Source organism: Heloderma suspectum, chromosome 4 (genome assembly GCF_057233095.1).
Source record: "Heloderma suspectum isolate Gila_16-S chromosome 4, 16-S_ref, whole genome shotgun sequence".
NCBI lineage: Eukaryota > Metazoa > Chordata > Lepidosauria > Squamata > Helodermatidae > Heloderma > Heloderma suspectum.
Window position 1 is genome coordinate 24,291,408 of NC_139461.1, and position 14,359 is coordinate 24,305,766.

The 14,359-nt window shown below is 44.4% G+C and overlaps 1 protein-coding gene across 1 annotated transcript in view; it reads right to left on the reverse strand.

Moving 5' to 3' along the window:
- Nucleotides 1-14,359, reverse strand: part of FER1L6 (fer-1 like family member 6) — a 137,413-nt gene that overhangs the window by 77,823 nt on the left and 45,231 nt on the right. Inside the window, exons 10-13 of the mRNA XM_084848826.1 lie at nucleotides 12,827-13,019; nucleotides 11,616-11,962; nucleotides 5,464-5,572; nucleotides 1,769-1,955 (exon numbers count right to left, since the gene is read on the reverse strand). Coding sequence (XP_084704952.1) covers nucleotides 1,769-1,955; nucleotides 5,464-5,572; nucleotides 11,616-11,962; nucleotides 12,827-13,019 — 836 coding nt within the window. The remainder of the gene's footprint in view (nucleotides 1-1,768; nucleotides 1,956-5,463; nucleotides 5,573-11,615; nucleotides 11,963-12,826; nucleotides 13,020-14,359) is intronic.

Consider the following 14,359-nt stretch of genomic DNA (forward strand, 5'->3'; position numbering starts at 1 on the left):
ATAGCATCAGGTCTAGAGATGAAAAGACAGTGCAAATGTAACATTCCCAATTTCCTAACCCTGGGGGTGATGCCCCCCAACATGATGCCCATAAGCAACAATGTGCCCACAGACACCTCTCTTGGCACTGACCAGGCTCCTTCTCCCCCCCCCCCATTTTTATTGTATTTCTTAAGAATTTTTAAATTTTAAAATATGTTTTTTTAACTGAGAGGCTGGTTTGTGCAAAGTGAAATGCTTCCCCCCAGCACCACCTTTATTTGGGTTCAAAGGAGTTGTTTTGTGTTTTGGAGCTAAGACCCCCCTGACTGTTTTGTGACTAGCCATGCCCACCATGGTAGCCATTTCATGAATGGGCAAGCTCCCACATGGCAGCCATTTTGTGAGAGTGCCCACAGCACTCCCTCAAAATTCCAAATGTGCCCACTGACCCAGAAAGGTTAGGGACCCCTGTCCTGAAGAATGGCTATGGGAGCAGAAGCATGCTGGGGCTTTGTGTCTTCCCTGCATTTCCCTTCTCTAGTGAGACTTCCCTTCCATTCCATGATGTGCTTTAACTATGGTGTACCATTACTACTATAACCATGGTTTGCACTGACCAGAATCACTCCATAACTTTGGTTTGTGCAACCTGGTTTCAAACCAGGGTTATGAGGGAATCTTGTCGCCGCTGAAATGCACTGGGTCATACTGACCCTTATAATACTAAGTATACTACTAAATCTCACTAATCTCAGGGGACTTAGTTGCTGCTAAGTTCATTGCTCAGAAATTGTTCCACTGGCCCAATCCATACAACAGTGCTGCAGCCTGTGTTGTCAAGGTCAGGACCTCCAGGTTCCATCAAAATTTAAGCAAACAATGGGCCCATTTGCACAATCAAGCAGCCCACCATGGCTTATTTAGGCCATGGTGGGCTGTGGTGTGTGCGGACAGCCATTTTGAATATACAAGCTGTGACCACTGCTTGTCGTATTGTCCAAACCTGGCAAGAGCCCAGGGGTTCATAGAATCATAGAACAGTAGGGTTGGAAGGGGCCTATAAGACCATCGAGTCCAACTCCCTGCTCAATGCAGGAATCTAAGTCAGAGCATCCCTGACAGATGGCTGTCAGCTTCATCTTGAATGCCTCCAGTGTGTGGGAGAACCCACTGCCTCTCTAGGTAATTGGTTCCATTATCGTATTGCTCTAACAGTCAGGAGGTTTTTCCTGATGTTCAGCCGGAATCCAGCTTCCTGTAACTTGAGCCCATTATTCTGTGTCCTGCACTCTGGGATGATCGAGAAGAGATCCTGGCCTTCCTCTCTGTGACAGCCTTTCAAGTACTTGAAGAGCGCTATCATATCTCCCCTCAGTCTTCTCTTCTCAAGGCTAAACATGCCCAGTTCCTCTCTTCATAGGGCTTTGCAGACGGAATGGATTTTACAAAATCCGTACATCCCTAGTTCTGGATGGTTTGTTAACCACGCCAACAACCCACTCTTGGACAACATGACAAGCCACAGCTGTGGCTTGAATATTCAAAAGATGCCCAGCAAGCGCCAGCATGCATTGCAACTCACCATGGCTTCAATGAGCCATGCTGGGCTGCGGTGATTGTGCAGATCTGGTCAATGTGCTGGATAGGTCATAGGTGGCATTGACATCTTCTGTAGCAACTAGCAACACTAACTAAGGAAGGCTTGTCTCGCTGCTCAAGAATCCTGGTTCTAGAGATATAGAACAAGGCCAGCTTGTTTAGCAGTGTACAAGCTCCAAGGCCCTACCTGTTTCCCTCTGTGATAAGTGGTTTCTCAGGGTGTGTGGTAGATACCAGCGGCACCGCAATGTCACGTGAAGCATCTCCTGTTCCTTCATGCAACAATGGGGCACTTTCTTCTTCTTCCGCTTCATGGGCCTTCTTTTTCCCCCCAGCTCCTGGCGTCACTCCATCGATGACATTACCAAAATTCCCTAGAGAAACAAAACCAGACTTACATATGGGAAAGGACAAATTGAATTAGACAATATTAAGAGGTAAAGCATTGAACACAATTAAAGCCAGGTCCTTTCCTGTTCCTTTAAACACACACACATCTATATTGAGAAGTTTTTGAATTTTGAATGTTTAAACATTCATCTTCTTTGCCCTGTTTCTGAAGACTCATCCTGTTTAATTTTGAGGATCAATGCAAATGAACTTTTAACACGTCATGAATGGTCCATTCAGTTGTTTGGCTTCAGCACTGCATTAAAATAAAACCCTGAGGTTGAAGCCATTGGGGGGTGGGGAGTGGCAGCCATTTTTCCCCATGGTGCCCCATAACAACACTAAATGCAAGGCATTCTGGGGAAAGACATGTTATCTGCCAGTTGATGGCTGCCAAGAGGTGCTCTGTTGTTGTGGGCAGCAGTGCTTACCAAAAAAAGTTTTAAAATAAGACAGAAAAGGACTGTCGCCTCCATAAACCTTTTCTAGATTTTTGCCCTTCTGAAAAAACACCAAAATGTCACCCCTCTTCCCAATTTGCCACTTGCAAATGTGATGGTGAATGCAGGGAAGGGGAGGGGGTATTTGCTCAGAGGTGTCTGTCACTGTTCAGCAAGTGTTACAAAGAGTTCGAATTCTCTGCGTTGTACCCAATGTTAATCTAACTGAAGTCCCATTCATTTCAGTGGATGAAAGAGCTCATTTCAGTGGGTGAACAAGCTTTTCTACACTAGGCATTTATTGTATACTCATCATTCCCTACTCACAGTTGTTTACGGGTTCTTTAGATGCCGACGTGACCCTCCAGTTTCACATCTGTTTTTAAGCAGCACTTTCATTGAGTGTTTTTAAGGCAGGGAAAATGTGGTACTATTTGTGAAAGCGAAAGAAAACACATTGTGTAAATGTGCTATTCTTCTACAGCGCAGTGCCACTGATCTCCTAGGTCCTGAAGAATTTAAACTCTTTGTAAAACTTGCTAATCAGTGTCAGACACCTGGAGAGACACAGGTCCCACACCCCTGGTCTAGGGTATCCAGGAAATGGAACACTACAAATCCATCCCTTCTTCTTTAGAGGAAGGAATCTGATCCAGACCAGGACCCAGGACAAGATTTTATCAGGAAAAAGAGCTTGCTGTTTATGGTGCAAATACACAAATGACGTTCAGCCTCTCCTAAGTCCCATGTTTAAGTAAATATTAGACATTGCCTTGTTTGCCTACGAGGCCTTTCCCTATACACCTAATTCCCCAAAAGAAACACACAGGTTCATGAACATGCACAATGATAATGACAGGCTGTTACCATGCATATAAACAGGGTGGGATATACCTGGCCAGGCAAGAAGACACACTAATTGGGTGAAAGAGAAGCTGCAGTTTAATGACCTGTTGGATTTTTCCTGATGTTTGCATTCTGATTGTAAATAGGAGTTAGTGTGTTAATCTGGGATACCAGAAGCCGACTTGATGCTGATATATCATGGTTTGTGAAACTGTGCTGGCATAACAAGTTGGCAAATAGTATAACTGTCTTGCAAACCATTTCTACAGATTTTTGCAGTTTGTCCATTACTCTTCACTTTAAGAACGATTGAACTAGGAGGTGAACAATAGCATCAGGGCACATTTGGCGCTGCTTTACTTAAAAGAACAGGGCCGTATCTTAGGGACGTCCATCGGTTGGAAATGTGGCCCATTGGGGGCTCAATGGACTTCTGCTGCCTGCCTGACTCGGCTTGTATTTGCAAGCCAAGCTGCAGGTTTTCCCCAAACTCCGGGGACTTTTTCCTTCTTTTTTTTTGGTTGGTGTTGGGCGCAATTTGTGCAAATAGAGATTTGTGCAAATTGCAGCCAAAATTACAGCTGTAATTTGTGCAAATAAAAAAACACGGAAAATCCACTGACTGGCCTGACTCTCTGAAGGCCAAGTTCAGCCAGGTGGTGGGAAACAGATCAAAGTGTGGGAGGCTGAGCTGACAAAAAATTGTTGAGCTCCATCCTCAAAACAGATTGCTCCAACATCCCCACCACATCTACAATGAAAATGTTAAACTGATGCTGGCTGCAAAATGCATCTAATTCTCTCCTGGGTGAGAGACTTTTTAGTGCCCGCTCATCAGATCAGATCCTACATTTTAAAATGTGCCAAACAAAATAATTCCTGGAGAAATGTCACATACGTTGTCAAAATTCTTTTAACCTTCCTCAAAATCCGTAGAGACTTTTTTCTCAGTCATCTCTATAGGGGCTGCCAGGTCCCCAAATTCCATACATGTATGTGGAAGCACACACAAAAAATAGCTCTTTGCTTTGACACATTTTCTTGAAAATAGCAAATTTTGCCTGTGACTAGAACAAAAGCCACTGGACCTAACTGCCTGAAATTTGGCATATTCAATCAGCACCATGGGGGCTACCAAGCCTCCAAATGTCATGTATTTATCATATAAAAAAGATACGGGGCCTGTGCCCAGGTGAGCCTTCTTTACAATGCCCCTGCCTGCAGGCCTGTTGTACGGCCTGCTGTTGCCCCTACTAAACTCCCATACATCCAGAATGGCAACACGGAGGCAGTGTTGCCAGTCTGGTTGCAGGGGGGATAGGCTTTAGCCACCTACTCCCCTGGTTACCTGAAGCAGCCAACATCACTGTTTCTACACTGCTAATGGTGACGCGGAAGCAGTGTTACCGGTCAAGGCATGGGATGGGGGAAGGAGGCTAAATATAGTGTGCAGGGCATAAAAGAGAGTGATGGAGAGACAGAAAATGACAGCAGAAGACACACAGGTGGCAACAATTCCCAAGGACTATTCCAGTGCTAGAAGGGGATTCCTGATCCTGAATGCATGGCTGGAAGGCTCCCCCTTCACCGTTGTTATCCAGAAGGAGACTGGATAAAATTGCTCCTCTGTTCACTTTTTAATGTGTGCATGTATGTTTGTGTGCACGTGCATGTGTGTGTGGCCTCCAAGGCCCCTGCTGACACTGGATACAGCTGTCTCGGCTGAAAAGGTTGTGCACCTCTGATTTAAACTAGGACAGCTTTGTAGTAATCCTCAGCCCATTTTGAGTAGTGTACACAAAATTAGTTAGGCAAAGATGCTGAGTATATAACTCCCTTGCACACAGCATGCCAAATCAATATCAGAATGCATTTGTATTAGATCTATGTCCAGGCTAAGATCTTTTCAAGATTCATCTATCTATAATAGGGAAGCTGCTTCTCAGAATACTTCTGTGTTGGTACACTGGTGAGCATGTATGTCTCACCAGTGCATCAGCTCTGGCCTCCAACACTGTGGAGATCCAACATACTTCTCTCTACACCCATGACAATTTTTACACTTGTCCAGGGTATCGAACGAGCAGGGAGAAAGAGGAAACAGTTTTACTCCAGATCCTCCAGATTTCATTGCGCTGCAAAGAGCAGCCAGATCAATCAACCTCATTTTCAACCTTGTGTTTGAAGAAGAATTTTATATACTTACCAACAGATACCTCAAAGCTTATTGGTTTATCTCCAACCTTCCTATCAATCATTGTAGCTTCAAAAAATGTCCCAAAGAGAAGAAATTCCTCAAATTGTTCTTCGTGGATCTGGTAAAGGGTAAAAAAAGAGAGAAGAAATTTCATTTATTGTACACACTACTACACTCAATGATGGCAGGTATTTACTCAAATTATTTTATGAAGAGGAAATTAAGGGAATCACAATAATTTTAGTCTTCTGTTCTTGAGTCATGTCAAATTTCTGACCGGCGTTAATCTGACATTTTCTTGGACTGATAACCTACTCCCATGGCCGAGTGTGATAACTACAAGAAAACTCTTGTCGATGAACTCCTGGCCACTTCAGACCGTGGCAGTCAGCTTGTATGTATTCAACGCCTTGCACAGGTTTCAGCTTCCGCATGTAAAGCATGATCTCTACCATACACCTATGATCCTTCGCCTAATTTTTAAAATAATGCATTTGGAAGGAATCAACGCATGAACAGATGGGGAACTAGGGACTGGGTTAGAAGAGAAAACTTCAGATCCACCTGGTCCATGCCTTTGTAGTGAAGGTGTGCATTTTCTATACTGAAAGAAAATTGTAACAAATGCACCCCATTTGTTCTAATTCATTTCTATGAGAAACAAAGAAATCCCTTTTTCATAGGAGGTGTTCCTGTAATTAATAAGAGACATTTCCTTGTGCTTTTTTTTTGCAAATTAAAACCTTAGTCCAATAATGTGGGGTAAATTTTAACCCAGATGCACTTTTTATGACAAGAGGAGGCTGGGGGATGTTGACCTGGTGTTGAATGGGGTACGGCTACCCTTGAAAGACCAGGTCCGCAGCCAGCTGTCCATGGACTCCCAGCTGTCCATGGAGGCTCAGGTGTCAGCTGTGAGCCAAACAGCGTTGTATCAACTCCATCTGATATGGCGGCTGCGCCCCTTCCTTCCCGACCATCTGCTGCCATCGGTAGTACATGCCCTGGTCTCCTCTCATTTAGACTACTGTAATGCGCTCTATATGGGGTTATCCTTGAAGACGGTTTGGAAGCTGCAGCTGGTACAGAATGCGGCGGCTCGCCTGATTAAAGGCAGCTGCTGGCGAGATCACATCACTCCAGTGCTGAAGGAGTTGCATTGGTTCCCAGTTGTTTTCCGGGACAAATTCAAGGTGTTGGTTTTGACCTTTAAAACCCTTTATGGTTCCAGCCCAGCCTATCTTAAGGAGTGCCTCCAGCAGCACCAGACAGGCCGCTTAACAAGATCAGCCTCGGATGGCCTTCTCTCTGTCCCATCAGCCAGGACAGCTAGACTGGTGGGGACGAGGGAGAGGGCCTTTTCTGTGGTGGCCCCCACTCTGTGGAACTCCCTCCCTAGGGAACTCCACCATGCCCCCTCTTTAATGAGCTTCCGGCATGCATTAAAAACGTGGTTGTTCAGGCAGGCATTTGGGGTGGGTTAGGGTATTTTAGAAAATGTTTTTACTGTAGAATTTTATTTTTTTGAACTATTTAGTGGTATACTTTGTGCATCGCCCAGGGTGGCTGGGTGACCAGCCAGATGAGCGATTAATACATTTAATAAATAAAGAAAGAAAGAAAGAAAGAAATTTTATTGCAGGATTTACACAGAAATAGACCTACAGTGCTGCCTTCTAGGACATTGTTTACAACTTGTTCAGATGACAATGTCTCCACATTTTAGCCGCTTACCATTTACAGTTTTCTTTCTGTAGAGAAAAAGCTCCCCCTCAAAAAATGCACCCCCTCAAAAACTGGAAACCTTGTTTTGAGATATTCTTTTGTCCCAGTCAATGTAATGTGCTGGGGTAAAAAAAAATCTCGCAAAAACTGATTCGGAAAAGCAGATTTAAGTGCCCATACAGAATTTTCTTTTTCACCAAGCAAGGACTGCAGCCTTAATTCTGCAAACCGGTGTTCACATAAATTTTTGCTTTGTTATGATTCAAGCAGAATGCATGTATGTACTTTCACTTGAAATATATATTACAGCCAGTAGTATTAGATACCTGGCCAAGTGAAAGTATTCATTTCTTATTGTATTAAAACATATATTGAACTATTATCATCCTTCTCTTTAACGTATTGAGGACTCAATGTTACATCTCACACACAGACCTCCAAGGATAAAGACCAGCCTTGTAGAAGTTGTATCATTAAGAGTATTGAACAAAAAGTGACAAGCAACATCATTATTCACATTATTTTGGCATCAAAGCATCCGCAAGGTAAAATATGTGAAGAAATCACAGAAGATAAATGACTTATACATTTGGGATAACATGACATTCTGTTCAATGATGTACTCCAATTGTAACATCTATCACAGGTGAATTGAACCTAGGAATATAGGAAGCTGCCTTAACCTGAGTCAGATCACGGGGCCATCTAGGCCAGTACTGTTGACACTGGCTGGCAGTGGCTCTCCAGGGTTTCAGGCAGAAATATTTCCAGCCCTACCTGGAGATGCCAGGGATTGAACCTGGGACCTTCTGCATGCAAAGCTGATGCTCTACAACTGCATTCTCCAGGTCCCTCAAGCCTAGAATCCAGATCTGGTGCTCCTGGGGTCTCAATCTGGCCCTCTGGTGTTCCCCCAGATGGCCATGCCCCTTTCTCAATCAATCAAAGCTTTTATTGTTTCAACCAGAGGTTACAAGAAGCAAAATAATAACAAAGATAAAACATACATAAAAGAAATCAAACAAATCATATTAATTTTTAATTTCCTGCTACGTCATAAAATTAGCTCTATGCAATTGGGCCGTGAGAGCAAAATTGGCCAATGCCAATAAGACTGTCTTACTTTTGGAAGTAAACAAAAAGTGTATTCTGTCTAAATCAGACCAGCTGGACTTTTTTTCAAGAAAACTGTACAAATATAGAACGAATTTGGGAATAAATAGGGCAATAGAATAAGTAATGAGGCAGATCTTCCACTTTGCCACTATGGCAGGGGCAGAGTCTCGAGGCATAGGGAGTCTTGTTAAAATGCCCTTCTAAAACTGCTGTTTTCATTTGCTCCATCTTCAATCGTGTGAGAGTGGATCTAAGACGAGGGTTTGTAATTAAAGTCAGCTAGTGTTCACATTCAAATTTAAGCTTGGTCTTTGCAAACCAAGGTGCTATCTTATTACTAGACAGTGAGCAGAGATCCGTTTGGATAGAAACAACCCTCTCCTTAAAAACCTCTTTGCTATGGGCAACATTCAAAGTGGTAAAATATTTAAAGGAAAAACCATAATAATGAATGTAAGAAATTAATTTCTGAAACCAGGATAATGTGTTTGATGGGTTAACTCTCATTTGTTCTAAAAGGCACAGTTTAGGAAATCTAGTTGAAGGAGAGAAAAAAATCTTGAGCCAATAATTAAAGGCCGTGATGACCACGGATTTAACTGGTATTACACCAGTTTCTGAACGTAAAAATGAAGCAGGATACACCTTGTCAAACCTAGAATTGTTCTCAGCAATTTGTTCGGAAACATTTCCATATTATAAGAAGACTTCAAAGCCCATAACTCTCCTCTATATACAAACTGAGGGATATGTTTTGATTTCAACAAAATTAGCATCGGGTGGATTTGGTAACCTCCCCTTGTATGCCAGAACTTCAGTAAACCATTTAGTTGTTGGTTTGTCTTTAATTTCAGGGATTTGAAATGAGCGTCTGAGCCTCCTGAAGCTGAGAAAACAGCACCCAGATAGCGATACGAGGATACTTGCTCAATAGGGTGGGTGTTTATTCTCCATTTGTGTAATGGGGACCTATGTCCAAAGACTATGACTTTGGTTTTCCCATAATTTATAGATAGTAGGTATTTATGGGAATAGTCAGCCAATGCTGATAGTAATCTCCGTAAACCTATCTGGGTATATGAAATGAGAATCAGATCATCAGCATAAAGAAGAAAGGACAATTTCATTTCTTCTAATTTTACTGGGAAATAGAAGTCACCAGTCAAATCAAAAGCTGTATCATTTATGAATAGATTGAAGAGAAGAGGGGCCAGGACACACCCCTGTTTAACTCCTCGGGATACTGCGATATTATCTGTCATGTGTCCAGCAGTAGAAAATCTCACCTGAATGTTTGAGTTTTCAATCCCAATCTGGCCCTCTGGTGTTCCCCCAGATGGCCATGCCCCTTTCTCCATGACGTGAGGTGGTTCCTGCTCCCCCCCGCGCCTCCCCCAATCATTTGATTTCTGACTTTTAGACATTCCCTCCTCTCCATTCTAAAAAGGGTGAGACGCCTCCCCTAAGGCTTTGACCGAATCTACAAATAGCAGTTTTACTGTTATCATACTGCAGCGATAACCAATGGGCACCAATAGTTATTGCTGCAGTATGATAACAGTAAAACTGCTATGTGTAGATTCAGCCTTAGTTACTGACAGTAAGAGCTTTAAGCTAAAATATGCTGATATTTTTTAGTATTTTGGTCCTGCCCCCTTTTGCCTTCGTCGGACCAGTTCACCACTGGGATGTGGCCCCCAAGAGCTTCTGTCAAATAGGACCAGCACTCAGGCTGAAAGGTATTGTCAGGGTTGGAATTGAGCCCATAGAGCCCCAAAGCAGCTCTGATTCTGAGGAACAGCTACAACCCGTGGGAGACGAGCCCGTTCATCTCTCAGAGGTGCAGCTGCAGGGAGAGGCCCCCTCTGCTCACATTCCTGAGAGAGATAGTGACCCTGGCAGCGAAAGAGCAGGAGATCGGTTGCTGCTGGACGCAAGGCACCGGCGCAGAGAGAGGCACGAGGTGGAGGGCGCCGAGTGGAGGCGCTCAGCCCGCTTGGCACTATGGCAACGGCTGCACACCAATGCCCCACAGGTAAGGCGGGGAGCCTCCCCTCCTAGCCCATAAGTTTCAGGGCTTCCCCACCCTTCTCCTTCAAACGGGGACCAGCTGCGTACATGGAGCTTAGGTTACTCTGCTAAGATACCCTTTGCATTTCCTGGCTTAGTTGCTGGCAATTAGCATCTGAAAGAGCCATTAAGTTGTAAAGGATTAAAGCCTTGGAAAGAATCCCTTTTGTCTGCGTCTTGTTTTGGCTACTGGAGGGGACTTTAAGAGGCAGCTAGGGTGCTCCTGACAGATATTCTGTGCCCAGCTTCTGGGAGGCCCTGAAGTGAGATACCTTCTCCCCCTGGGCCCAATACATGCCACAGGGAGAAGGCAATGCAAGTGGAGGATGCACTTCTCCTCACACGTGTCACTCTGTGCATGCTCAGATAGGGCAGGTAAACTGTCAATGACATCGAGGAGGAGGAGGAGGAGGGGCAGAGGGCGCATAGCATCAGCAGAGGGTGCCCTTCCAAGGTGTGGCCCTCAACAGAGGCCTGAGAATGCTGACCTGTGACACTGGACCTGCATATAATTCAAAATAAAACTCCAGTGGTGTACTATTAGAGGGACTTTCATTTGCATATCGACAAAGAATCACTACAAACTTTAAAATGTTTGGAGCCACATCTGACCGTCTTGGTTCCCCAACGAACTCTGGGAACTGTAGTTTGGTGTGGATGCTGAGAGGTGTGTGTTAGAGATCTCCCTTGCTAAACGACACTTCTCAGGGCCCCTTAAGGGAGAAGCTGTGGCTACAGTCTCCAACATGGTGGCCACGCATGCCTCTCTTGGCACCTGCTAGGCTCCCTGCCCCTCCCAATTTCTATTTTATTCCTTAAGATTTTTTTAATTAAAAAAAATAACTGGGAGGCTGGCACACTGCAGAGAAAAGGGCTGCCCTCCAGCACCATCTGCAGTTGGGTTCAAAGGAGTGGTTTTGTGTTTTGAAGCTCAGACCCCATCTCTGTCTTGTGCTCAGGTTCTTGGCCAAGTTACTTTCCTAAGTAGGTATAGGATTGCAACCTTAATCTCACAAGTTTGCTTTCTGGAAAATGAGTGTTTTGTGACCAGACATGCCCACTATGACAGCCATTGTATGAATGGGCAAGACCCCCATGGCAGCCATTTTGTGAGAGCACCCATAATACTCAACAGATGTGCCTACCGACCTGAAAGGTGTGGGGATCCCTGAGCTATGGCATCTAAACCAGGTGTGCCTCTAAGCCTAGAGGTTTTCCTTGTAAATTAGATCCACATTTTAGCAGTTTACCTCAGGTGGCACATCAAAAGGCTCCACTTCCACATCTGTTGAGTTTGTTTTATCTGAAGGGGAAGGGGACTTTCCATCTTCTGATCCTTTGTCTTTTCCTGTCCCTTTTGAGCTTTTGGAGTCCTTGTCCTTCGAAGGCAGCTTTATTTCTTTGATGATCTTTGAAAACTTCGACTCCTGGGCTCCTCCAGAGAGGATCTCAACCGCAAGTTCGATCAGGAGGCGTCCCCTGAAAGAGACGCCTTCCCCGTAACCTTCATTGAGCTCTTGGTGGTCATCCATCAAGGTGTGGTTCCTGGGTGAGCCATAAAGATTGATCCAAGCAGGCCCAAAGGTAGGCAAGAAGCCTGAAGAAGACACATGTTCAACAAACAATGAGGGGAGAGAGAGACGCACACAGATATGTACAGTTTCAGGCAGGCATGCCTACCTGCAAACCAGTTTACTTATGGGTAGGCACAGCAGCTTGCTGCTTGAAGAGGCAGATAGGCACAGCTACTCACTAGTAAGTTTACACAAATAGATTTAAGTCTTGAACTTTAAGGGACAATGTTTCTCACCAGCTCTGCTCACTGCATGGCACATTGTGGGAAACTTACTACTTCAACGACGTGCTGACTTTCTCGTAGCAAAACCCTCTAAAGTGGAGCAGGCTTGGTGTGAGCAGAGCAAATGCTTCATTTGTACCTTACATGCCTTGTGGTCCAAGCTAGGGTTTCTATAGGGAGTTCCAGCAGGGCTGCAGCATCCTGGGAGTGCGATTTTGCTTCCCAACAAGGCATGTGCTCCCGATGGGCCTTGTTTTGAAGGAAAATTGCTGCTTTTTTTGCCACCACCACCTCTGTGATGCTGAATTTCGGCAGCAAAATTGGTGGTGCAGCAGTGCCAATTCTGGCGGCAGCAGGGAGGGGTGCGGCTCTGGTGGGAACCAAGGGGATACTGGCTCCTGGACCCATGGAATTTGCCCACCCCTGATATATAGAAAACATCTGAAACATGTTAATATATAAGATATACATCTTTAAATAAAGAGATTCTGCCTCTAAAAGTAAGCACAGATTTAAAAGTTTTATTATGCATCCAAAGATTCTCAGGCTTGGGTTCTGCTGGTCTTGCAGGAAAGATAGTTCTGTAAGCACTACAAAACCATACCTTTACATGTGCTTTTAACAGTTCAGAGTTTTTTAACCAACACATGCACCACTCTTTACCTTTATCACCATCCTGTTCATTTGATATCTTCTTCAAGTCTATGAAGTGGGTGGCTAAGGCCACGTCATTCATGCTCCCTTCATCCCACACCTGGATTTTGACCCTTCGGCACAGTGGGGGGAACATTTCCTTAAAGACAACCTGTTCATGCCACACAGGGTCGGCACAATTCTTCTGCACCGTGGTCCGTCCCTAAAATGAAAGACCAGAGGCTATTTTGGGAATTTGCCCCTAAATCGATGCTCCTACTTCACACACAGTAGGATGGAAGGTCCCCTTGAAGATGGGAGAGGCTTGCCCAGGAAGGAGAGGCCATGTCTTTCAGGACCCTGGACAGATCTATGCTGGCTAGAACTTGCTCAGGAAGAGCTGTTGTTTCAGCAACATGTAGAGGCCTTCTGAAGCCTTCTGAAGGCTGGCAGGTCTGGAGCTGCACTTAACCCTGTTCCCTCTGAAGAGCTGTGTACTTCTTAAAAGGAGCCACTAGCTCCTACAATGTGGATGTGGTAAGTACTGAATTAGTCAGGTGCCCTGAGTAAAGTGCTCTGCATTGGACAGGTGCCCTTCTATCAGCCTGGAAGGTCCTAGAGTAGCAGATGATGAGTTGCTGGATGAAGCCTCCTCCCTCTCTTTCTCCTTTGAACCAGAGAGGTTATCGAGGCTGGAGAACATGATGCTGGGACCTCTACCATCTTCAGGGGAGCCTTCCACTGCCTGCTGCATTGACCTGCTCCCACAAAGTGAGCTTTTTCCCCATGGGTGAGAGGGATGTGATAGCAGACAGTGGAGCAAATCAGCAGTGTGATCAGAACTGAGGCAGTGGGCCTGCTCACAGGAATCTGAGCAGGGGCAGCTAACGTGGTGGCAAGCACTTTAAAGTCCTTAGCAGCACACATTCCTAATTATGTGCAATAACTCTGGATCAAGCCCATTGAGGTGAAGAATCCAGATGGATTGCCTTGTCTTCTCTTTCAGGACATTCTGTATATCAAATAGGTCTTCTGAATAAGCCTATTTGAAAACACCATTATCTAAAGTACAATAATTAGTGACATTTCAAAATGTCTGTACTTTTCTGCGAGCCCGTGTTGCAAAGAGCAGAACAGCTTCATTAAAATTAAAATTGCCCCTGATTTTTCATACAAGTGGCTGTTATCTACTCTGTCTATTTGTCTGCAAGACAAGAGATGGAAGTTTCCACACACATCTTTTCAGCAAAATGTTGTCTTTAAAAACAACAGCAACAACAACGATAACAATAACAAATGCAACACAGAAGCAAAGTTGTGTTAAATTCAGTGTTAACTGTCATGTTTTTTTAAAGGATGCAGACAAACTGAGGTGAATCTAGTGAAGTACAAACGTAGAAACAGGAAATGTTGAATACAGGATATAATGAGGGGTGGGAGAGCAATGGAGCCCTGGCCTCAAAAGGTATTTGGTAACAATCTTTGTTGTAAGAGAGAGAAAAACCAAGAGACAAATGTTGCAGCAGAATAGATTGCAACAGAGAAACCTGAATTCAAAACCCT